We start from the raw sequence: 25399 nt of genomic DNA, 5'->3' as shown, positions 1-25399 counted from the left end.
GTTTGGGATTAGCACCTATGGAGTGTAAGGTAGAAGGGGGGAGGGAACATAAGTTCCAACAAAAGCTTCAGTCCACAAGCCTGACCACTAACGTCACAAAAATTCAATATGTTCCTACAGTGTATGTGATGATATCTCATTCAACCAAGTTTATCTTTTTCTCTTACCTAATCCATTCACAATGACCATGGAAGTTGCTTTAAGTATATAAAAGTCTGATCCTATCTCTTCATTTTTTTACACATCTCTGATGTTTTTTTTTTTTTTTCCTAACAGCTTGAATAAACTTCAGTCTTTTTATCATGACTTCTAGGACTCTTCCTAAACTTTTTGCACCCTATGATGTTTCTGATCTCATTTCCATCCATTCTTTATTGTTCCCTCACTTGCATTACAAAATCTCTCCATTTTCTTTTTCTCTTTCTCTTACTCAAACTACCCTGTTAAGTATTTCCAAAATGAATAATTTACTTTCAAGTTCTTTGCCTTTGTTAAAACTTCCTGGGATGCCACTTTCTTGCACATCTCAATTTCCTTAGATCTTGAAGTCATATATCCCAATTTTCCATATTTTTAATGGGTGCATTATAATTGTACATAATGGTGGTATTTGTTGTTCCATCTTTGTGTAAGCACACAATATAACAATATTCTACTTTACAATACATTTCCTCTATTCTACTGCTCTCCCTTTGATCTTCATGAGATTCCTGCAACCCACTTACCTTTTCCTATTTCGTCTTTAGCTTCTCCATATGAGAGAGAAAATACAGTGTTTGATTTTCTTAGTTTGATTTATTTTTTTAACATGATAGTCTCTAGTTCCATTCATTTTCCTGAAAATGACCTACTTTCATTCTTGATGGCTGAATAAAACTCCATAATTTATATAAACCACAGTTTCTTGATCCATTCATCTATTGATGGACACCTTGGCTGGTTCCATAGCTTTGCTATTGTGAATTGTGGTGCTACAAACATGAGTATGCATGTACCATTATATTATGCTGACTTTAATATTTTAGGATAAATACCAAGGAGTGGTATAGCTGGGTCACATGGTGGTTCCATTCCTAGTCTTTTACGAAATCTTCTCACGGATTTCCGTAGTGGTGGCAGTAACTTACAATTCCACCAGCAATGTGAAAGTTTTCCTCTTTCGCCATAACTTCTCCAGTATTTATTATTGTTTGTATTTTTGATTTTGAACATTTTTTTCATATGTTTGTTGGTCATTTATATTTCTTCTTTTGTGAAAGGTCTGCTTTGTTCATTTGTTTATTTATTAACTGGGCTATTTGTTTTTGTGTGTGTTGAGTTTTTTGAGTTCCTTATATATTCTGGATATGAATCCTGTCAGAAGAGTAGCTACAAAAGATTTTCTTCCATAGGTTGTCTCTTCCTATTCTTACTTTTTTCCTTTTCTGTGCAGAAGGTTTTAGTTTGATGCCATCCCATTTGTTAACTGTTGGCATTATTTCCTGAGCCTTAGGGGTTCTATTGAGAAAGTCGTTGCCTGTGCCTCTATGTTGGAGTTTTGTATAATTTCTGGTATAATTCCCAGGTCTCTGTTCCATTTTGAATTGACTTTTGTGCATGGTAAGAGGTGAGGATCTAGTCTCATTCTTCTATATATGAATAATCAGTTTTCTCAGCACCATTGGTTAAAAACATTGCCTTTTCTCCACTGTACATTTTTGTCAAAAGATGTATGGGTTGTGTCTCTGTGTCTTCTATTCTGTACCTCGGGACTCTGTGTCTGTTTTTATGCCTATATCATGAAGTTTTTGTTACTTTAGCTCTGTGGTATCATTTAAAATCTGATATTGTGATACCTCCAGCATTGCTTTTTTGTCTTAGAATTGCTTTAGCTATTCTGGGTCTTTCATTCTTTCAAATGAATTTTAGGAACTTATTTTCTAGTTTTGTGAAGAATGTCATTGATATTTGAATGGGGATTGCACTGAATCTGTATATTGCTTTTGTAGTATGGGCATTTTGATAATATTAGTTCTGCCTATCCACTAACATGATAGATCTTTTCATCTACTTGTGTTTTCTTCAATTTCTTACTTCAGTGTTCTAAGGTTTTCATTGTAGAAGTTTTTGACCTCCTTGGTTAGATTTACTCCTAGGTATATTATTTTTAGTGAGGCTATATTGTAAATGAGACTTTTTCCCGATTTCTTTCTCAGAATTCATTGGTATAGAGGAAAGCTATTGATTTTTGTATGTTGATTTTATAACCTGCTACCTTACTGAATTTGCCTATTAGCTCCAACAATCTTCTGTAGTGATAATTTGATATCTTCATTCCCTATTTTTATCTCTTTTATTTCATTCTCTTGCCTAATTGCTCTGGATAGAATTTCTAGTATAATATGGAGTAGTGAGAGTGGACATCCTTTTCTTGTTCGGGATTATAAAGGAACCATTTTCAATTTTTCTCCATTCACAATGATGTTGGCTTTGAGATTGCCATACATAGTATTTAACACATCAAGGTAAGTTCCTTCTATTCTTTGATTGTCCAGTGGCTCCTTCCTTCCTTCCTTCCTTCCTTCCTTCCTTTCTTTCTTTCTTTCTTTTTTAATAAACAGAATGTCAAAGACATTCTCTGCATCTGTTGAGAAGACGATGTGATTTTTCTCCATAATATTATTAACTTAGTGAATTATATTTATTGATTTGCATATGTTCAACCATCCTTGCAACATTGGTATTAAAAACAACTTGGTAATGATATACAATCTTCTTAATATGATGTTGAATATGATTTGCTAATATTTAATTTAAAATGTTGGCATTTAAGTTCATCAGTGTTTGTAAGTTTTTTTTTGTTGTTGTTGTTGTTGTTGTTTTTACATTGGTCTATAACTTTCTATCCTTGATGTGTCCTTTTCTTGTTTTAGTATGATAGTGATACTGACTTCATAGAATGAATCTGGAAGTGTTCCATCCCTTTCTGTTTTGTGGAATAATTTGAGGGGCATTGATATTAGTTCTTCTTTTTGAAGGGGGGAGCATGCAAATAAATAACAAACTATATTCCAATGGGTAATTTGATAAGGCATGCAAAATAAACATGTATTATACCAGGTACAGTCAAAAATCACAAAAGTAAAAATTGTTAGATTTAATTACATAAACAAGGAAACTATAAAGAAAATTGTTTTGTTGAACCAGTGAAATTTCTAATAGGAGACTACTTTTTCCCTAAGAAAGGCAATTTAATGTGATGAAAAGAAGAATGTTTATAACAAATATGAGAATGGAATAAAGCTTTTATGTATAAAGAGCTCTTAAAATCCAGTAAGAAAAAGTCAAAACTTTCCAGAAAAAAGAAATTGGACAAAAGACATGAATGGGCAATTCACAAAATGTTTCTGACTTCAAATATTTAAGAAAATATTCAACTTCAAAGATAAATAAACATAGCAATAACTGTGAATAACTCTTCAACTGGCAATGCAGGTATTTTTTAAAGCCTCTATTGGAAATTCTGATAATTTCTAAAAATCCAAGAGAAATAGGAACTCAGTAATTTTTGGTAAGATTTATGATGACTTTAGAATATTTGCTCAAAATGCACATATCTTTTCATCAAGTGGTTTTATTTCTAGTTATTTACCTTAAGTGTATAGTCTAAAATGTATGCATATGCATGAGATTGGTCATTATAAAGTGTTCATGAAAAACCAAAGATTAGATAAGATAAATGACTTATAATTATCAAGTTAAATGTGTAACAGTACCCAGATATCTGGTTAAATATTATTTTGAATGCTTCTATGAGGCTGTTTTTGGATTAAATTTTACTGAAACCAAAGTACTTTGAGTAGGGCAGACTGTGCTTCCCACTGCGGATCAACTTCATCCAGACAGTTGAGGACCTGAATAGAACAAAGACTGACTTCCTCAGGGCCAGAAAGAATTCTGCCAGCAAACATTTACATGTGAAATGCAGAATTAACTCCTCCCCAGCCTCCAGCCTGCTGGTCCACACTGCAGATTTTGGGCTTAAAGCCTTTGTAATAGTGTGAGCTTGTTCCTTAAACTGAATTTCTCTCTATATATGTGATCTGCCCTTTGTATCCCAAAGATGTGTTCAAATTCAGCCTGGAATCCCTCTAGTCCTCAGCTCTTTTGTTGGAAGGCTTTTTATTGCTGCTTCTATTTCATTGTGTTCTGTTTAGGTTTTTTATGTACTCTCAATTCAATTTTGGTAGGTCATGCATATCTAGAAATGTATCTATTTCTTTCAGATTTTCCAATTTTGTTTAAGTTTTCACAATAATCCTTTTCTTTTGGCTAGTTTGGCTAAGGGTTTGTCAATATTGTTTATCTTTTCAAAGAACCAACTCTTTGTTTCATTGATCCTTTGTATTTTGTGTTTAAATTTTCTATTTCATTAATTCATCTCTGATCTTAATTATTTCCTTCCTTCCACTAGTTTTGGAATTGATTTGTTCTTGTTTTTCAAGAGCCTTAAAATGCATTATTAGGTTGTTTATTTGGCATCTCTCTGATTTTCCTGTGTAGGCACTCATAGCTACAAATTTTCCTCTTAGAAGTGACTCCTGTGTTAATGAATTATTGGGATACTTCCATCAAGAAATCTTACTTATTTTGGAGCCAGTTCAAATCTGCATGGGCAGAATGAGTCTCTTAAAAAAGGATGTATGCAATAGCTTACAAAAGGAATGATTCATTCACTAAATATTGTTTTTTATCCATATTATTCAAACATTTGTTTTAGTTTTCTTTCTTTTGTTTCTTTTTCTCCCTTCTTTTTTTTTGTGTTTGTTTCGAGAAGGCTATAGAGGAAGGTGAGTAGACTAATAAAAAAATGAACTTACTCTGAGACAACAATTATTATTTATTTGATCTACTAGTCTAACACTAACTGGCATGCTAACTCATAAACCAGTAAGACAACTTCATTCTGCCTCCTGTAGTTCCTTTCAATCTGCTCTGTGGGCCAAGTTCTTCTCCTGGGTTTGCTGGATAACTTCAACAGGCTCCATGGCTTCTGAATTCACTCTTAGGTAGTACAGACAATTGTTATTTAGAAATGAAAGGTCCCATGTAATGTCATAAAGCTTCATTTATCATTGAACTCCTGTGCTCTTCACCTGTCCCCACTAGTCCTGCCATGTACAGGAGGTCCTTGTCATAGGGAGATGACCAAGGACTTCTCTTTTTCCCTGGCTAGTACTCCTCTTCCTTCATAATCTTGTTGAACACACTGCCTGACCAATGCAGGGTCAAATCAGAGAGAAAAGGGAAAAGAGGTGAGGGGTTCAGAGAAATGTTTCCTTTACTGGCATTGTCAGAAGGAGGTCACTTCCCAGATGTTTTGCCAGACGTTTAAAATTGACTTTTCTTTTGTAGCTACCTTTGTGAGTTTTTGAAATTTCCCTGACATGAATCTTTTTTCCTTGCAGTACTCTGGATAAGGGTGACTGAATTTTTCCTCTGACTAATGTGTTCTCATTCTTTATCCTGAGACAGGTTGCAGTACCACCAGGTGTTTGCTTCCTAAATCAAAACCACTCACTCTTCTTAAACAGCAACTAAGATGACCCCATGACATCCCTCTCATTTTTTTATGAAGGCTCACCTCTGTTCCATGAGAAGCCTTTATATGCTTTTCCCTGGACACAGTCTGGACATGCAGGTTGATACCAATTTAGATACCAAACCTGTCCTCTATTTTCACTTGTCACTTGTCATCTCTCGCCCTTTAGATACTCCACAAAACATGCTCAACAACAAGTGCTTCTTGAGGTTCTATTGATGCCCCTTCCATAGAATCTATACTTCACACCGGGTGGGTGGAAGACTAGTGATAGATATACCTAATAAAAAAATAAAAATTAAAAAAAAAAAACCAAAAACTTTCCTCAAAGTAAAAACTCTGTAATCTCCAGTTTTCAACTATTTTTTAATTTGGACATGGATGAAATCATGTAAATGATCCTTGGTTACTGACTGAATTTTTTTGCATTTTGAGGTCACATCTCATGTTGAATTTTGCCTCAGTTAAAATGTCCTCTTTGATCATCATGCTTTAAGATCTAAGCCATAAAATCAGATCTCAAATGAATGTTTTACCTTCTAAACATTATAGTGGAGATCACTGTACATCATTCTTGAAGTATTCATTTAGAATCACTGGGGTAAGCAAATGTTCATCCTTTCATTAACATTGTTTACCTTTTGGTATAAATAGCATCAATCAAAATGTTTTCCCTTTTGTACCTTGTTCCCCATCATTTTCAGTAGTATTTCTGATAGATTCCTGCAAAAGTAAGTTATGACTGAAAACCTAGATAAAACAAAGTGTAGAGCCTACACTTAACATTTTTAAACATTCTGCAAAATTAATATTGAAATAGTTCATTTTTATTTTCAAATCTTGATTATCTTTATTCTTTTTAATCCAACTAATTTTTAAATCTTGAAGCTGATATATGTGTAAATTAAATGTTGTATATAAAAGTGTTTAAGAATTGTTTTATTGGAGGTAAAAAAAAAAAAGTGAAGATTTTCTTTAACTGGACCCCAAGAAAAACCTATTAGCTAAGCCTCTACTTACACTGTTAATGGAAAAATCCATAATCCACATATCATGTCCTCTCTAAAGCAAGTTACATTTGTTTTGATGTAAAATCACTTTTTGACTTAAAAAAAATTGTCTAATGTAAAAAACAACAACAACAACAAACTACATATGCACTGGCTAAAAAGGAAATTTTTATATGGATTTAAAAGTGAAAAAACAAGGACAGTGATAGGTCAGTAGTAGCACTTACCTAGCATGAGTTTGACCTCCAGTACCATAAAAGAATAAAATAAAAATGAGAAAGCAATGCATTTAAAGAATATGTAGATTTCATAGCCTCCCTAAAACAGCAACATATTTTTGTGGAGTATTCTGAAACAATTTTATTTCACCTTAAATGAAATTTAAACAAATAAGACTTGGTCCCCACATTTATTTCAGAAGTTTACTCTTTTAGTTATTAAAACACAAAAGTAATGTGGATTTTATAAAAGAAAATATTGAATAAAACTTGAAAATAAATATTTAAACTATAATCTGGACACTCGAAGAAAATTGACCTTTTTATTAGAATGTAACAAAATTCAAGGTTGACAAATGTGAGAGGTTGTTTTTTTTTCCCCACATAGCAGTGGTAATACAATTTTATTATTATTTTTGTCTGTATTTGACATGAGAATTTGGTTCATAATTATGAAATTACTCAGATTACTTGAAAGTCATGAAACTATGCACTTACTTTTGAGAGATAATATCATGAAAATAACTAAGTTAAGTAAGTTTGTAACTTTATAATAATTTTCACTGGAACATTTAAACCCCCTTCTTTGTTTAAAATAAAAAGGGCTTTGTTATTTTCCTTTCTTTAAGGAAGTCTAAAACAAGAGGGTTTTCATACATGAGCATTCTGTACTTGCTTGTTTTTTATTGAGAATAAGCAGAAATTCCTTTATAAATCAGAATGACCTTCTGACTCCAGTTTTTTAACTTACTCTATGGCTGAATAAGACATTTCCATCTAATGTAAATTCCAAAAGAACTAGTATGAATATCCTCCTCACTTAAAAATCAAGATATTGACAAAAGAAAATTGCCATCCTTTTAATTCCAATTTAATACTTGAAATTTAGAAAATATGAACACTGGAAATCGTGTGGCTATCCCAATAAATTAACTTTAGTGTAAGGCACCCTGCTTAGTTTCATGGTGATTAATCTGTTCCTATTGCCTGCTGAGCACATGCTGTCTAGTAATCGCAGAGGTACAACAATTGACCCGTTCATGGATGTGCTGGCTCTGTAGCCGGGTGCTGATATGCAGGTCCCATCTGGTAACTGTAATGGACTGTCAGGATGTCAGGCTGCTCAGCTCCTACCAGAACTCTGACCAGAACTCCCTCTATGTTTCCAATTCTAAAGGAAACTCTGAAAGTCATATTGCAATGAATACTTATTGAGTGCTTACTCTGTGTAAAATACAGGTTCTCAGGATGGTAGGAAGAAGTAAATCCCTTGCCCCTGAACCTGAGTGGTCACTAAACTTTAGTGTCTTCTTTAAGAATCTAATGAACACCATGAACAATATTCATTACAGAATTTTGAAATCCATCCACAATAGCAATTGGACCATAAATTCACATTACTTGTGGAATTCTTAGAATTTATTTCATTTGAATGTTCCAATAGTATTTCTCTTTCTTTCATGCAATGCATATTCATGCAGTTCCAATATATTTCCAGCACCCTTCTACATGTGGGGAATATAGTGAATCATAAAACATATTAGGCCTCTGTTCTTATTTTGTCTGAAATTTGAGGAAAGGGAGTTAATGAAGAAGAAAGAAGGAAACAAAAAATATCACTTATTGTTCAAAAACCTGGAGTTATTGCTAGAAAAGTACTCAGATTAGTTACCGGAGAAGGTCTTTTGGGGGAGATAATATTAAACTTGGTGCCTGCTTATAAGAATGGATTATCAAGGGGAGGTCAAATGTGTTTCAGGTAAAATGAGCTCTACTTGGACGATAATAGTGAACAGACAGTGTTAGTTGGCATGGGGTAAGGGATCCCTAAATACTAAGTGTATATTTTTCCAAATAGGTCTTAACTGGGTAGAGATTATAATCTGGGATTTATGGCTGAACTACTGAGACAGCCACCTAAGATCAAAATCCAACAAGTGGCAAAACAGGGAATCAGACCCAGGTCTTCTAATTCTGCTGTTTCATTGATCATTTACACCTAGAATATGGTCCCAAACTAAACTTATATTAGTTAAAAAAAAAAAAAAATGCCAGTGCATGTGATAAGCACAAGTGTTAGCAAGACAGAAATGGTCAAAGATGGCTCAAATGCAAAAGAGTATTTTGAGATGATTCCAGATTCCAGAAAAAGAAAAGGAGAGATAATTGTTACCCACGATTTCATGAAGGAAGCTACTGTGGGCAGATCAGAGCACTGTGGACTGCATACCTGAAACTCTGTCTTCTGTACAGAAGGACATTTTCTTGGAAAACTGGTAGCCTTACTTTTATATGTAAGTCTGAAAACAAAAAGGCAAAAACTTGAACTTCCCATCAGCAATAATTTCTACTCAGTTCCATTATTCAAGGTTTACCTTTGATATTCCTGTCCTTAGTTTTCAGTTTTGTTCTCTGAACTCAGACCTCCTCCCTTTCCCTGTGCTTGGTTGGAGCCGGGTTAGTCATTGCTACATTAGTAATTCAAAACCTTGATCATGTAGCATTTAGAGCAACATTTTCCCAAATTCTTTATAATTGTGCAAACAGTTGTATTCTGTTCTTTGATAGAGATGGCCCTGTTTCTGGAGTTCTGAATTGTTGTCTTTAATTAGGTTTTATGAATAAGTTGCAACTTCCTCTTGGGTGTTCTATTCAGTTGTTGTGGCATCTCTGAATTAGGCCAAATGACATTTGATTGTCCTTGCACTTGCTAACTTGAGTCTGTTAAATTGCTTTTCCAAAGATAAAACAAAGAGTAGATGTAATTAGAATTTTCTTTTGATGTTGTTATAAAGTCTTATCATTATTTGAATGTTTCTGTGACTTGCCTAACAGTAAATGATTAAAATAAATTGTGTGACACTTTTACTTACTAAATGGTAACTGTTAATGAATTACATAAATTGTGAATAAAAACAGTTAATGAATAATATAAATTGTGAATGAAACAACAATTTTTAGGGTCATTGCAGTATTTTATTTGTAAGTTCCTCATATTTTTTCCCCAAAATTAAAATAAAAATGCTTCAAAATACAAACAAAATAATATTGCTTTGGATTTGGATAAAGGTAAGCAAGTAAAATTAAAACTAGTTCACAGATTATATTTTAAATCCATGCAGAAAAATTATTATAAATCTTTTTTAATGGGTTTAAAATATAACTTTATGATATACAAAATGTTTAAAATATAACATTTTGAACATAAGCAAATAGATCTAAGAAGGCACTAAAATTTTTTCCTTTCATTAGAATGATCTTTTTCCATATTATTAATCTATGTTCTATAATTCTAAAATAAAAAATATGTATACACATGAAAAATATGTATGTATATTCTTTTAGAACTTTCTAATACACACACATATACACACACTCTTATATTTTTGCATGTTAATATTTGTGCCTTCTAGTGTATCCTGAAAAAATTCTTTGAAAATTATCAATTGTGAAAAATATAAAGGCTTGCATAAACATACTAAAATGGTTGTTCATAAATTATAAAATATGGGTGATGGTTACACTTTTTTTACAATGTTAACTGTAAATTATTACTTCTAAATATGGAGAACTTTATAAAATTCTGTTATGTTTCCTAGTTTTCTGTTGTCAAATGTATCTATAAGAATTACCATTCAGATTAAAACCAACTTGCACAATTCTAATTGTTTAACATTGGTTTAATTAGTAGTTACACTCTGGATAATTAAGCTGGAAGTGATTCTTGGGCTCCCCAAACTCCACAGAAAAGATCTCTGTTTGATTTTTCTGCCCTGCTTGTGGATGGAGAGAGCAATAATGTGCTTTCTACATATTAGCAATCCTTAATATAAAAGATGTAAGGTCTTAAAGATCACAGCCCACTAAAATGACAGCTTTAAATTTTGTAGGGTACTTCATACAAGGTTAGTTAAGAACTAATATTTCATGAGAATGTTTCAGGACAATTAAAATAGGACAATTACACAAGTGACTGCTTCTGGTATGGCTCTTTGTTACGTGACAGAAAAAAATATCAGTGAATGAATTTCTAGGGAGCCATCATCTTTGAGATGATATGGCATATATGCTGTGTTTTATTTTGCTTAATGCAACTTTTAATATGTTGAGATGTGTTTTTAAGGCACTAAAATGCAAGAGCATACACAATTAGAATAGAAAATGTGGGTAATGGAATGCTCTTTCATGTGTGTTTGTGTGTATAGCACATTAGATGTCTGTTCAAAAATTATTGAAACACAAAACTGTGACCTGAACATATTTTTGCCAACTCTATATAACTACCTATGTAAGTACCTTTTTTTTCCCTTTGGTTTGTATTTAGATTGAATCTAGGATTATTCTGTATCTTTAAAGTCTTTTACTAATTAAGAATCAAAAGAAATATTTTTGCAAAACCTTTATTCTAATGACTAGGTAACAGTAAAAGAAAATCCCACCATATTCATAATTAAAATAATATCTCTTAATCATTGGCACAACTACCATGGTATTTTTTTCTTCTTTCTCAGTTAAGTGTTTAGAGTCTGAAAAATATCATACATATATGTTTATCTGTAGGTGGTTATTATTTAAGTTGATTCTGCTTATGATTTCTAAGTTCTTAATGGTATTATATTAAAATAAGCCAATATGCACTCTCAATCTTCATTTTGAAGACTTCAGTAATTCTTTAATTAGAAAAATTTTCTTTGTACCAGTATCTTAGAATCCTTGTGCCATTACACATATGTTCAAGGACGGTTTACATTTATATCAGGGTTCTAGATATTATAGCATTGAAAGTGAATGACGAAAAATAAAAGAACATTTTGGAGAAAATCTATTATATAAACAGAGATTAGAAGATCTAGAAAAAAATGAGTTCTGGAGTCCCACAAATTGTCAGTGCTTACACATCTCTGTTTAACATTTATGTACTTATCAAAAAGCAAATTCTCTGAAGCTTGTAATTAGTTTATTGCTCCACCAACTAGGATGATATAACTCAGCAAAATGTACAACAGAAACATTAAAACTTCTTTTAGAGATTTGTGTTTCTTTAGAAAGAAGAAAAAATGTGCAATTGGTATTTTAGTGTCAAATCTCTAAGACAAACTAGGGTTGAAACTATTAAACTAAACTAAACTATCACACTAGAGTTGAAACTATTAAAAGCCAGTAATGTGAACAATGATGCGAAAGTGGGGACTGAGAAGGACTGTTTACCACTGAGTGTTCCTGAGTGCTCCCTGGCAATGGCTGCTCCCTGTGTGCTCTCTTCCCTCCCTCCAGCTCCCATGGAAATGGAGCTGCTGTTTATTGAACTGTTTTCCTGACTCACATCTAAGTGCTTCAATCCCACGCTTTGCCTGGCATGGTGGCAATTCTTTAATTAGAAAAATTTTCTTTGTACCAGTATCTTAGAATCCTTGTGCCATTACACACATTAGACACATTACACACACAATCATAACTACGTATCTAATGAACAGTAACTATTCCATGTTAACTTTCAAACAATTTAGATCCCATAAAAGACGTCAAGATTGCCTCCACGCTTTGTCCTTAACTTCTTCCATTTAGAGACAGCAATGAATGTTTTCAAACTCAGTTTTGGAGACAGTATTTATTTCATAATTCACTTTAACTCAATCACCCAGTATGCTTATTTGAAGTAAAAATAGAACACTGTGATGATCTTTATGCTTTTTAAGACCCATTTACCTGGTGAAAAAGAGTTCTGTAATTTCCTTTATTCTATAGTATTAATAACAATAAGATCTGTAGCCCTGAACAAATACATATGTTTTTATATGTATATAACCTATATATAAATTTATGTAAATATGTGTATGTAAATTTAGGATATATATGTGTATACATATCCTAAATTTATTTCTGAAATATGATTGAATCTGACCATGTTTAAATGACTCAGAGATATATTAATCTAGACTAGAAATCAAATGAAATAAGTCAAGGATTAAACCAATTGACAGATCACAGATATGAGTTATGTAAATGATTTTCTGTCCAGTGATATAAAGCTATATTCTGCTAAATAATCTGCTTCTAATATTAATTCATCATTCATTTAAAAATCTTATTAATTTGATTTTATTTGTCTATTATTACATTTTGGGATGCTATTTCCTCTTCCTTCCTCAGGCATAAAAGCCCAAATTTTTATTATAAAGACAATATTATGCAAACATTGGTGATTCCTAAATCCTTTGTTAATTTTAGGTTTAATAAGTCTCTTTCAATGTATTGACAGAGGTGTTTTGTTTTGTTTTTTTCTTCATCCATTAAAACATTTTCTGTTAACTTTGGTGAAAAACATAATAAAAGTCTGTCAGGAACTTGTGGCGTGTACATTATAAGCAACTCAGAACTTGATTTTCTTGTTTCTTCTTGCCTATAGCTTTCAGAACTTTTCTTTCTACAGGCTAAATCACTCTTTGAACCTGACTGAAAAATTTCTAAACTTTTCTTTTTAAAAATGAAGGATAAAAGCTCTTTTTGATAATTCAAGACTGTTAAGCATAATTAAAATCTACCAACCAAGATGGTTGGTGCCTTTGACCTTAATCATTTGCCCAAATAACATTTTGTAAGGACTGAGACTCCCAGTTCAGAAGATAGACAGAATACATGTTGGATTATGGCTATATCACAAAATAGTTTTCTGTCCTTTGACATGTTTTTTAGTGGCTGGGTGACCAAGTTTCTGATTTAAAATTGAGGAGAATAAGTATAAATATTTCATAAGGTCATTTTGAAATTTAAATAAGATAATACTTTTAAAATATTTAGTTTAGTGACAGATGTGTCTGAGCCCCATGCTTATTAAATACTGTCAACAAATTCACACTTGTCCTTGGTTTGGAGTGATAACTTATGCGTGTGACAGAGCTATTTCCAACACCTCATCACATATGTTCATAATGCACCATCATTCATAGTAAACACAGAGACGGGGTAAACAAAGCCTATAATTCCAGTGTGAAACTCTGTTGACATTATTATGAGAACTTTTTCCTCTTGAGCATAATTTATCTATTATTGTGTACATTAAAAGAGAAACAAGAAGATTGATAAATAAAAAAAAATGGGGGCTGGGGATGTGGCTCAAGTGGTAACATGCTCGCCTGGCATGCACGGGGCTGGGTTCGATCCTCAGCATCACATAAAAATAAAATAAAAAGATGTTGTGTCCACTGAAAACTAAAATAAATAAATAAATATTAAAAAATTCTCTCTCTCTCTCTCCTCTCTCTTAAAAAAATTGATTGTTTTACATAATTCTCTTTTAATAACATTTTTGAGGGGGCTTTGAAAAATACTTAAATTTCAAAATTCTCACATTGACTCTGTTAGCATGATTAATATCCATTCTTTAGTATCACACATTTACTTCTTTAATCAAAATTATAGGATAGAGTGCTGTAGTTATTCAGATTCTGACACACCTTGAAATGTTTTACAGATTTATTGGCCAGCCACAAAGGAGAGAGTGGAATTATGTAAATTAGCTGGGAAGGATGCCAATGTAAGTATGAAATTTTATAATTATCTTTGTTAAACTAGTACTGATAGTAAATATTTACACTCACTTTTATTGAAATAATGACATAAGTGTATTATTCATTTATTTACATACTAGAAATTTAACCCAGTAACATTCTACCACTGGGCTACTTCCCCCGTCCTTTTTTTTTTTTTTTTTTAAGAAAGGGTCCCACTAAGTTACTTTGGGCCTTGCTAAATTGCTGAGGCTTGCCTTCAACTTGGAATCTTGCTGCCTCAACCTACAGAGTTCCTGGTATTACAGGTTTGGGCCACCATATTCAATTAAGTGTCTTTGTTTTTTCTTTTTTCTTTTGTACCAGGGATTGAATCCAGGGAAGCTTTACCACTGAGCCACATCCCCAGCACTTTTTATGTTTCTTTGTTGTTGTTGTTGTTGTTTTCGAGACAAGGTTTGCTAAGTTGCTTAGAACCTTGCAAAGTTGCTGAGGCTGGCTTTGAACTTGAGATCCTCCTGCTTCAGCCTTTTGAGCTGCTGGGTTACAGCTGTTCACTACCACACCTGGCTAAGTGTATTATTTTTAAGATAATAAACTAATATTCTCTATAAAGATTGATGTAATGTAAAATATTTCTACCTTACCAAAAGCACTGATGCTGTTTATAAAAATCCAGAAATTTAGGGGTTTGTGACTCAGCAGTAAAGCGCTTGCCTAGCAGGCATGAGGCACTGGGTTCAATCCTCAGCACCACATAAAAACAAATAATTAAAAAAAAGGTATTGTGCTCATCTACAACTTAAAAAACAATTTTAAAAATACAGAAATTTAGAAATGCTATACTTTCTAATGTATCCTCAATATTATTATTTTTATCACAAAAATATTAGAAGCTATTAAAATATTCAAAAACAAATTATCAGCAAACATTGTATTTCAAGGAATGTATTTTTTTAAAAATGTATGTACATGTATTTTGTAAACATACAAGTATCAGACATTTTAGTATCATGAATATACAATTGATTAATTTTATTTGAACTGAAATTAAATTTACAGCATATAGAAGATATTTGTATTGTGACAGAGATAACAAGCAAAATTGGTGGTAGAAAAATGAGTTGAGAATGAATGACACAGGATTCTGGCATAAGAACTAGAAGTAACGTACTCTAAAATTTACTTAATAATTATTACATGGAATAACTCATAAAAGATAATTAGATGTTCTTAATATAAACTTCTAGCTTAAACCACCCTAAGAACAAGAACAAAACCCTGTTCAGGAGTCACCCTGTTCATTGTCAGTGCAGTCCTGCCTAGCTTGCTTTACACTGGGCAGTTGTCCTGTGCGCTCCCACACTGAGTCACCTGTTTTACCTCCACATTGATTGACTCCTCTCCTCATCTTCATGCTCTAGTTCATGCCAGATGCTCTGTGTTTTGCTTTGACTTCTTACACTGTGTGGATGAGGAGAATTATTCTTTTTAGGTAAAATTGATCACAACCTGACTGTAACTCAAGATGGGAAGAGGTTCCAATGTTGGACAGAAACATGGACATCTTGAAGTTTCTTCTGCAACATCCTTTAATGTTACCTTAACCACAATAACACAAGGATCTCAAGTGGAGCTTGGCTTTCATATTTAATAAAAAACAAATTGTTTGTTATATGAAAGCAAAATTAGATTTAAAAATTATCAATGTGATAGACGTACAACAATAGGGTATATGATGTCTTGTGAATTGAGGAGATGCTCGGAAAATTATGATTGTCAGACAACAAGCTGGTTCACCATTTGCTCATTTGTTTAGTCAACAAACAATTTTAAGGAGCCTGAATGTATGTACAACTCTATATCATCTATATATGTATATATATGAAATTGATAAGATAGCTATCCTCAAGAGTCTTTCTACTGGAGGATACAGATAGCACTCAAATGTCTATACATTCATACATAGAAACAGTACTAGAAAACAGAGTGATCAAACCAAAACAAAACTTATGCTTCTACTTGATTTTGTATTAACATGATATGAAATATGATCTATTCAGGCACATTAATGTAAACAGAAATATATCAGGTATTGTTAGCCTCAAATGCAATGGGAGACAGTTTTACTTTCATTTTTACCAGAAAAGAAAGGAATTAAACATTTCAAGACTATATTCTTCTTTATCCCATGACTTCAATGCAGAGACATTGTTCACTCTCATTACATAGCAAGTGCTGGTTCTATAAAAGCATCATTTCTTTATTGAATTTATGAAGGAAAGAATGCTTTGGTTATGAGAGTTTTCAAAATTATTTGTGGAATGAATAGTAGAAGCATGGTGTAACCATTGTGAACAGTTTTATAACTTGTGTTTCACCAATATTGAGTATTTGATAAAAACGCAAGAAGGAAAGGGATGTTTTCAATTTTCCCCAATAAACTAATGTGTATTTTCCCTTCAGTTAGATGAGGAACAAACACCCAAGGTCAAACAACAAGTAAAGTTTTAAACTGTGACAGTGTTCTCATTTCAACATGCACACTAGGTCCAGTTACATAGTAACTGCATGGTCCCTCTTATTAAGTTAAAGCAGAGAGTGATGAGCTTTCCTTGAGTATGTATGACTCAGTACACTGAATGAATTCATCCAATTCAGTTCTGTTTGTGAGCTAGTGCTTACCCTTACCTTTAAGCACTTCTGCTAAAACAGGATTAGAAATCTGGGAAGCTTTCCTCTTTTCACAAATCCTTTAAAATCTGATGTTGATTCATGAAGAAACAAGTCTTTATCTCTTCATTTTTAATTTGTCATTCTATTTTAGAGTTCCTGATAATGGCTAACACTCTCACAGCACTTACCATATTCAAAGTACTGCTTTCAGTACCTTATGCTTCTAATCTCATTTAATCCTTAAAACCACACTATATGCTATGCTTTATTATTATTCCATTTTCTCCAGATGAGAAAACTAAAGCCAGGGAAATGAAATCACTTGCCCAATATCACACAGCTGGTAAATGTAGAGCCAGGAATTGAATCCAGAAGTCTGGCTGCACAGGCTATGCTCCTACTTTACACTATAAATCTACATACAGGATCTGAAACCTCTCTCTCTCAAATCATTTCTCTCTCTAATATCACCATGATACAGGTCCTGATTTCGAACAGTATTACACAGATGTTGACCAACAGAAAACTGAGACAAGGCTGTGGTTTTATGGACATCTTTTATTACTGTTGGCACTACCCTCTGTCCTTCCTCCTCTCTAGTAATTTTTACCTACTTCCCAAGAGTGCGTTTAGGATTAACAAGTGTTTGGAAAGACTGTCCCTTAACACAAAGGTACTATATAACTGCTAAATAGTGAATTATTTACTATAATGAAATTTAGCTAATTGGGATGGGGAGGCAGTGGAAGATGAAAAAAACAAAAGGGAACTATTCCACATTCTTTAACATGGTCCCACAGTTGAATCCAGGGAGAAGAAGGAGAAACTGAAAAATATTTGGCAGAATTTTGCTTCTATTTAGAAGAAGGTTGTTCAAAAGAAATCAATGAAGAAATGTCTTTAGTCCTGACTGTACGGCTTGGGTTAAACAACTCAGTCCAGGCAAAAGAAAGGACAGAGCTAGGAGAGCCTGGCTCTGCTTGTCAGCTCAGCTTCAGAGAAGTGCACAGGCTAGCTGTGGAGAGATGTTACAGAGATGGGTGACCTGCCAGCTGTAATGTTCTGTGGTTATATTTCATTTTTTTGTTTTAGTTTTTCAGAAAATCTGAAAACAAAACACAATATTTATTTTAGAAAGCTTGCAAATTATATACAAAGGGAGGGAAAAGTCACTTGTAAATACTTTCTCCCCCATAAACACTACCCAGAGATAGCTGGTGACATGTTGGTATTTATTCTTCTATCTTATCTATTTACTGTTTTGCAGAATGAAATCATTGTATACATAGTCCCTGAAAACATTTTTTTTCCACTTTGCAGACTGCCATGAGCATTTTCCCATGTCGTTAAATTCCTTTTTATAACACCACTTTTAATAGCTACACTGCATTCCATTATGCACTATTTCATCAATCCCCTATTGTTAGAATTCTGGTGCATATCCAGTTTTTATTATTGCAAATGATACTGCATATGAAAATCCTTAAGTATAAACACTGGGAAGATCTTTGATAATCAAGTGGACTTTTATTAGTTAAAGACATAAAATTTTTACACACATATTGCTAAATTTCCCTCCAGAAAGTTTATGAAATCCTTTTATACTACAAATACTAATTATTTTATATACTTAGAAAAAGTATTTTAAATATCATATCCCTTATGTTTACTTTTCCTTACTGATTATTTAGATTTAAAAAAAAAAAAAATATATATATATATATATATATATATATATATATATATATATATATATACACGTATATGCTAGTGTATGTGTGTTTGTGTGTGTGTATGTGTATGAGTGTGTGTAATAAAGCATATAACTAATAGGTTTTCCACTCATGGAAAAATATTATTTAGCAGTTTTCTTTTATGAGGACTAGACTTTCAATATTTAAAAAGTCTTTTTCTTTTAAATATTTTCCTTTGCTTTTTAAAAAATGACCAATTATTCCTCTGTAAAAATGTTCACTGTTACATCTTCCATTTTTAAGAAAGAAATTGTGATATTTGAACTTTTATATAGTTATTTTAAAATGCTGACAATTTATTAAAATATTTAAACATTCTGAGAACTAACCACCTATCTCTGCATACAGGATCATGTCCGAGAATAGCATCCAATTAATGATCCAACAATGTTCAAGATCACAATATTCTACAAAAATGTTAAAAATAAAAACATATCTTAAGAGATTTTGGTCATGTAACTCAATAGTAAAGTGATTGCCTAGTATGCATTATGCCCTAACACTACGAAATATATATATATATATATATATATATATATATATTACATTTATATTATATATTTTTTAAAGAGAGAGAGATAGAGAGAAAATTTTTAATATTTATTTTTTAAATTTTTGGTGGACACAACATCTTTATTTGTACGTGGTGCTGAGGATTGAACCCGGGCCGCACGCATGCCAGGTGGGCTCGCTACTGCTTGAGCCACATCCCCAGCCCAATTTATATTATATTATATATATTTAAAACATTTATATTTTACATATATATTATATATGTGAGTGCATACATACACATATAAAAAGAGAGAGATTCTTTTTATTTTTAACCACATAAACCTATATTGGATTTAACTAGTCTCCCTGTAAGTCTCGAGAATTGCAGGTACTTCTGTTTGCTAATATCTTTTTGATAACTGAGGAGAAACTAAAATTGCAAATGTTCATGCATTGACCACTTGTTTCTGCAAATATTAATTTAACTTTATATTAATTTTATTAATTTTACATATAAAAATGCATACAACATATTAAATAAAAATGCAACATTAAAACATGCAATGTTACTTCAGAGAATTTAAATATTAATGCATGGTTTTGATCCTCTCTCTTTCTCTCTCTCTCTCTCTCTCTCTCTCTCTCTATCTCTCCTCTTCAACAAATGGGGTGGTATGAGTAGAAAGGAGAGAATAGGTAGGAAGAATAGGAAAGATACAAGTTTAATACTTTTCCAAAGCTGAATATATTACTTTCTAGATTGTTTGGTAACATGCAAGGATTGTGGGCAATAGCTAACAAATTAGCCAGCTTTCAGGGAAAGTTATAAAAGCTGATTCTCAAAAGTTATCTTTCTTCATGCCTCAGAGAATTACCTTACCATTAATAGTCATGCAAGTTGCTAAATGAATTAAATAAAGTTAATTATTGATTAGTCTATTTAAGCAAAACTTCTAAAGTTATGCATGCTCGAAAAAAGGGTATGTAATCTTTGAGTCTAAAAAAAAAAAAAAATGAAGTCATGAATTAAAAGGGAAGTCACTGTAAAGTAATTGCATTTGGCAAGGTTGTTTGGCTAAAATGTCATGCTCCAGGCTGTTAGAACTCAGAGACTTTATCTTTCATGATCCGTAATCATAGGTTTCTTTTCCTCAGGCAACCAATGCCTTCCACTGCCTCCTGGCCAGTTAGGGAACTGCCTTCTGTCAACTTCCCTGAAAAAAAAAAAAAAAAAAAACCCTTTGAACAGGCTTTCTTTTTTTATAAAATGTGTCATATAATTCAAGACTCACCCACACTATATTCTATTCCACTTCAGTCCAATCAGAGAGAGGGAAGGGATTCCAAACACTAATCCTAGGGGATCTCTCACCTTGTGTGGGAACTGGCAAGCTAAGTTACTTTCCAGGGCTGGTTGCATTTTAATAAATAGTCCTAGAAACATTAAAGGTTGAGAAATGTTTTAGGTGTGATTTGTTCTTTTTGTTTTATAGTCACTAAAACATTTCCTATGTGTATACAACTTCATGCCGGGCCTTGTTTCCCTTTTTAACAGTAAGGCTTCTCATAGTCCCTAACTTTTCTGATTTCATTATTTATAATCCGGAAAGAGAGTTGTTTTATTTCTTTATACAAGTATTTCTTTCATAAGTTTCCAAAATTATTATCTAATGACTGTTTGGGTAAAGCTAAACTTCTGTAAAAATGATGAAATAGCTCTCAGTGCATCCATCACATCTCCCTTTAGCCATACATTTTTATTCTTTCCCTTTTTGTGTATTTACTATTCTTTGGGTAGATTTTACCCTTGTGTGCATCTATTAAGGGAGGAAAGACCAAGAAATAAAAGTCCTGTCAGTGAGCATGCCTGAGCAAAATATGATGGCCTTTTTCAGTGCAGTGTGCAACAGAGCAACAGTATGCAGGGTGCTGCTCCAGTTAAAAAGTGCTCCATCTATGTACCTGATTTAAGAAATATCCTTTATCTTTGTGGCTACCAGACGGATCAATACTGGTAATTGTATTTCTTAGTTTTAAGCAACTACTGTTTTTTTGTTTGTTTGTTTGTTTGTTTGTTTGTTTTTTATAAGGAGGCAGAGAGCAAAACTACGCAATGAGTTTAATGGAATATTCTTTGTGATAGAGCCTGTGGATTTTGTTAAGAGCTACAAAATTTTGAGACATAAATTTGCAGACTAGTTGAGTGAAGGAAGGAAGAAACTAGGAACTCTGTTGCACAGATTTGCAGACATAGTTATTCACTCTAAAATCAGAGCAGCCATGGGATATTATGGAATATTAATATTTTGAATTAGGTTTTGTATTAGGTTGAAATCAGAGTAAGGAATGCATAATTATTAAATGTTATTTTTTTCATTTAATCCCGGTTAGCAATCACAACAATCCTATTGGTTAAGTCATTGTCTCTGCCTTTTTAAAATCGTATTTAATTTTAAGAACCATTCTAACAGTTACATCATTGTCTGTTTTTGTGGTTTTTTTCTTTTATCTAATGTAGTCCTCCCAATATTCCTTACAAGAGTGAGCATTATATCAGTGCCTCACTGGTGAGGAATCCATGGCTAATCAGGAAAGATTGAACTTTTTCAAGAAAAAATCAGTGGTTTCATAGGTTTCTAGCTTCCTTAAATACTCAACTGCCTTGTATGTAGAATTATTATCAAGAATAGAAATGTGCTATAGCCTAATATTTTCCTCACGGGTCTTTGGTACTAGAAATCATGCAGTCATGATTAAGAAAATATTTCCAAAACTTATGTAAAGAAAAGAAATCACCTATGTTTAGGTATATTGAAAATTAATACATAAAAAAGAGTGACTACTCCAGAAAAATATAGAAAACTACTATTAATTAGTAAATGGGGGATAGAAATTCTAATGGCTTGGAGATGCAAACCACAATGAATATACAATCTTTTCAATGAAATAATATAAAAAAATTTCCCAAACTTAAAGAATGAAATTGAAAGTCAAATCCAGGAGGTTTACAGGACTCCAAATATACAGAATTACAATAGACTCACACCAAGGCACTTTAAGTTCTAAAAATTATGAGGATATAAATAAATATTTTATATATATATATATATATATATATATATATATATATATATATATATATACATATATATATATATAAGCATATTCCAAACAAGAAGAGATATACAAGTCTTAAAGCATGTCCTTGGGAAAAACAGAAGAGACCATTGAAATCAATAGAAAACAATCTAATTTTTAAAGACTTTGTAGCATTTGAAAATAAATGGAAACAAGTATAGGGCATTTTGATCTATATGAATGAAATACATATCTGTGTCTAGTGTTGTGTTCAGTATAGCTGCGACAGATGGTGTTGCAATTAGAGCCATGTAGGATAGAGTGTTAACACTAGAGCATAATGGATGCTCTTCTCTGTGTACTTGAAAGAAAGTATGGATGTCACATTCACATTCTGTGTATATCCATTCTCCAGGTCTCACTGAATATCACTATAAAGATTTTCATTCTAACATTCTGATTAGTTCAAAAGTTTTATAATTTTAAGGAGTCACTCTATTAAGCCATAATTTCCACACTTGCCCTATCTTTTTTGTTCAGTTAGACATTTAAACCTTGTAATAAATATTTTTATTTTTTAATATTTAATGATTTATCTACTTGAAAAACAGGTGATACGAAGGATAATCTTTCAAAAATTTGAGCCCTGTGCTAATGCTTTAATTTTTACATCCAATAGACAGAATGTGCAAATTTCATCCGAGTTCTTCAACCCTACAACAAGACTCACATTTATGTGTGTGGAACTGGAGCATTTCATCCAGTGTGTGGATATATTGATCTTGGAGCCTACAAGGAGGTAATATAATGCATAGTATGCAAAGCATAATTTATTGCAATATTTTGTTAATTAATAGCTTTAATATAAATGGGATATATTTGAATATAAAGATTAAAAATACACTTTATTAACTGTATAAGGACTCATCTTCCTAACCATTTTATGGACTATCATTTTGATTATACATTTTAGCTACATAATACATTTTTCTATTACAAGTTATTTTCAATAAAAATAAAATTAATAATGTAAAATGCTAAAAGTCTTTTTGTTTTCTATGGGCTTTCTGGATACTTTCATTTTCCCTTGAGTTTTCTTTATAAGTAGATATATGTAGTTTGTTGCTGTTGGTAAGAATCCATTTTCCATAAGATCTTGCAGTGGAATTATATCTTCTATATAATTTCATTTTTCCCATCCAGTAAAGTTGACCTGTTATGAATCCTTATGATAGTGGTCACTAAGTAAAGAGAACTTTAATGAATTTCTTAAATTTATATAGATAGTAATTATCAAACTGAACTTATTGATTTTGTAGCACCTAATTAGCATAGAAGAAATAAAGTATGTGTTAATTAAGATGAATTTATTCCAGATAGCAATGAACACTTTTGCAAATAAGAAATATGTGAATTTCAGAAATTTAACTAATGACTATTTTAAAGTACTGTGAGTTATAGACTATATCATGCACATTATATGGATTATTTTTTTTTTGGAATTTCACAAACTCTTAATGAAGTTAGTACCTTTATAATTTCTAACATATAGGTTAGCAAAAGTTGTCCTATTGGGAAAGAAATTTTATTTTTAAGGTCACCCACCCAATAAATGATCTAGTAATGAGTAGAACCAAGACAGTCTGCGTCTAGAGACAGCATGCTCTGCTGAGCTTTAAAATATGAACTCTAAATTGTTTCTTTGTATGGACTGTTATCCTCATGTTTATGTATATGCTTCTTGTGAATAACCACATATATTTGCAGGATGATTGGCTGTGTCTTTGAAAGTAAAGTCCAGGGTTCTGAAACAGGTTTCCTTACATTGATTTAACTGATTCATGCAGAGATCAAACCCACGAGTGTGGCAGGATAGATTTTTCTCTCTAACCAGCTTGTCTAAGCAGCCCAGACTCCACTGTTTGAAAATAAAGCAACCATGATGGTTAAATCTCTGAACCACTAGGAGACTTGGCAACTGAATCCATCCTTCTTTGTTGCTGGTATAATGTTCTCCCCCCTAGCTTTGATGAAGGGTGATATATAACAGTAGCTCATAGCATAGGGTGTAATTATATGAGATAGCCCCACAGCTTGGGTGTGCTTTGAGACCTGAGGCTAAAGGCCAAACTCACAACCTGCTGAGGGAAGCAAATAGTGTTTCATAGCTCCTTAAAAGTCACACATGCTGAAAGGGAATTTGGATGGAGCTAATTACTTAGCTTGGGACTGTCAAGAAGCCCTGGGGCAGTCAAATTTACAAGTTCTATGAATAAGAAAATTATGAGTGAACAGGAGTATTAAGCCTTGAGAGTTTTCAGCAGGTCAGAAGTACAGGTAATTGTATGGGCAGTATTCCTTCAAGATTGTTAACTTTTTTAAATGAACCATTAATTTCAAGAAATTATTGTACTTCTAGAAAGAGTTTAGAAGCCCTTTTCATTTAAGATAAGATTGCTGGGGAGAAGGAACAGTGATACTCTGTAGGGCTAGAGGAAGGAACTCTCTGGAGACTGCTACTTAATGTGGCTGGGGCAGTGAGAAGAGGAAATAACTATGATGAATCCTAGAGAATTAGCAGCCAGTTGGAGCGTGGTCCTATTTATTGAGGTCAGAGTATTACCAAGTTTGTGGATAGAATAGTGAGTTAGTAATTGCACATTTTGCATTTGAAACCTGTTCAGTAGGTCATGCCAAGAGGGCAGTTGGATCCAGATTCAACAGAGAAGTCAAGACTGCTGTCAACAACTTCTAATAGTAGCTTGGGCACAGACCATCAGAGCTTGACATATGGCTTCAGTCATTTACCAACTCCATGACCTGATGCATACTGCATACATTTCCTAATTTATTGTTTATTCAATAAAATGATAATGATTATGATAGTAACTGCTTCACAGAGTTTTGAGTACAAAATGAGGAAATGATTGGAATAACAATAATTTGGAATAGCACTTGCTCCATTCTAATCACTTTTAATATTCATTAAAATAGGAAACAGGAAGACAGAAAGGTAAAAAGGCATAAGTTTAAAATACATATGCGTGTGTGTGTGTGTGTGTGTGTGTGTGTGTGTGTA

The 25399-nt window shown here is 32.5% G+C and overlaps 1 protein-coding gene across 1 annotated transcript in view; it reads left to right on the top strand.

Annotated features, from left to right (window-relative positions):
• The window catches only part of Sema3d (semaphorin 3D), a 157189-nt gene that overhangs the window by 61692 nt on the left and 70098 nt on the right, over positions 1-25399 (top strand). The window contains exons 4-5 of the mRNA XM_071607904.1: positions 14281-14343; positions 23000-23119. Of these exons, the coding sequence (XP_071464005.1) occupies positions 14281-14343; positions 23000-23119 (183 nt within the window). The remainder of the gene's footprint in view (positions 1-14280; positions 14344-22999; positions 23120-25399) is intronic.

Source organism: Marmota flaviventris, chromosome 1, assembly GCF_047511675.1.
Source record: "Marmota flaviventris isolate mMarFla1 chromosome 1, mMarFla1.hap1, whole genome shotgun sequence".
Lineage (NCBI taxonomy): Eukaryota > Metazoa > Chordata > Mammalia > Rodentia > Sciuridae > Marmota > Marmota flaviventris.
The sequence above is the reverse complement of the archived record's forward strand: the minus strand, read 5'-3'. Positions and strand labels throughout refer to the sequence as shown.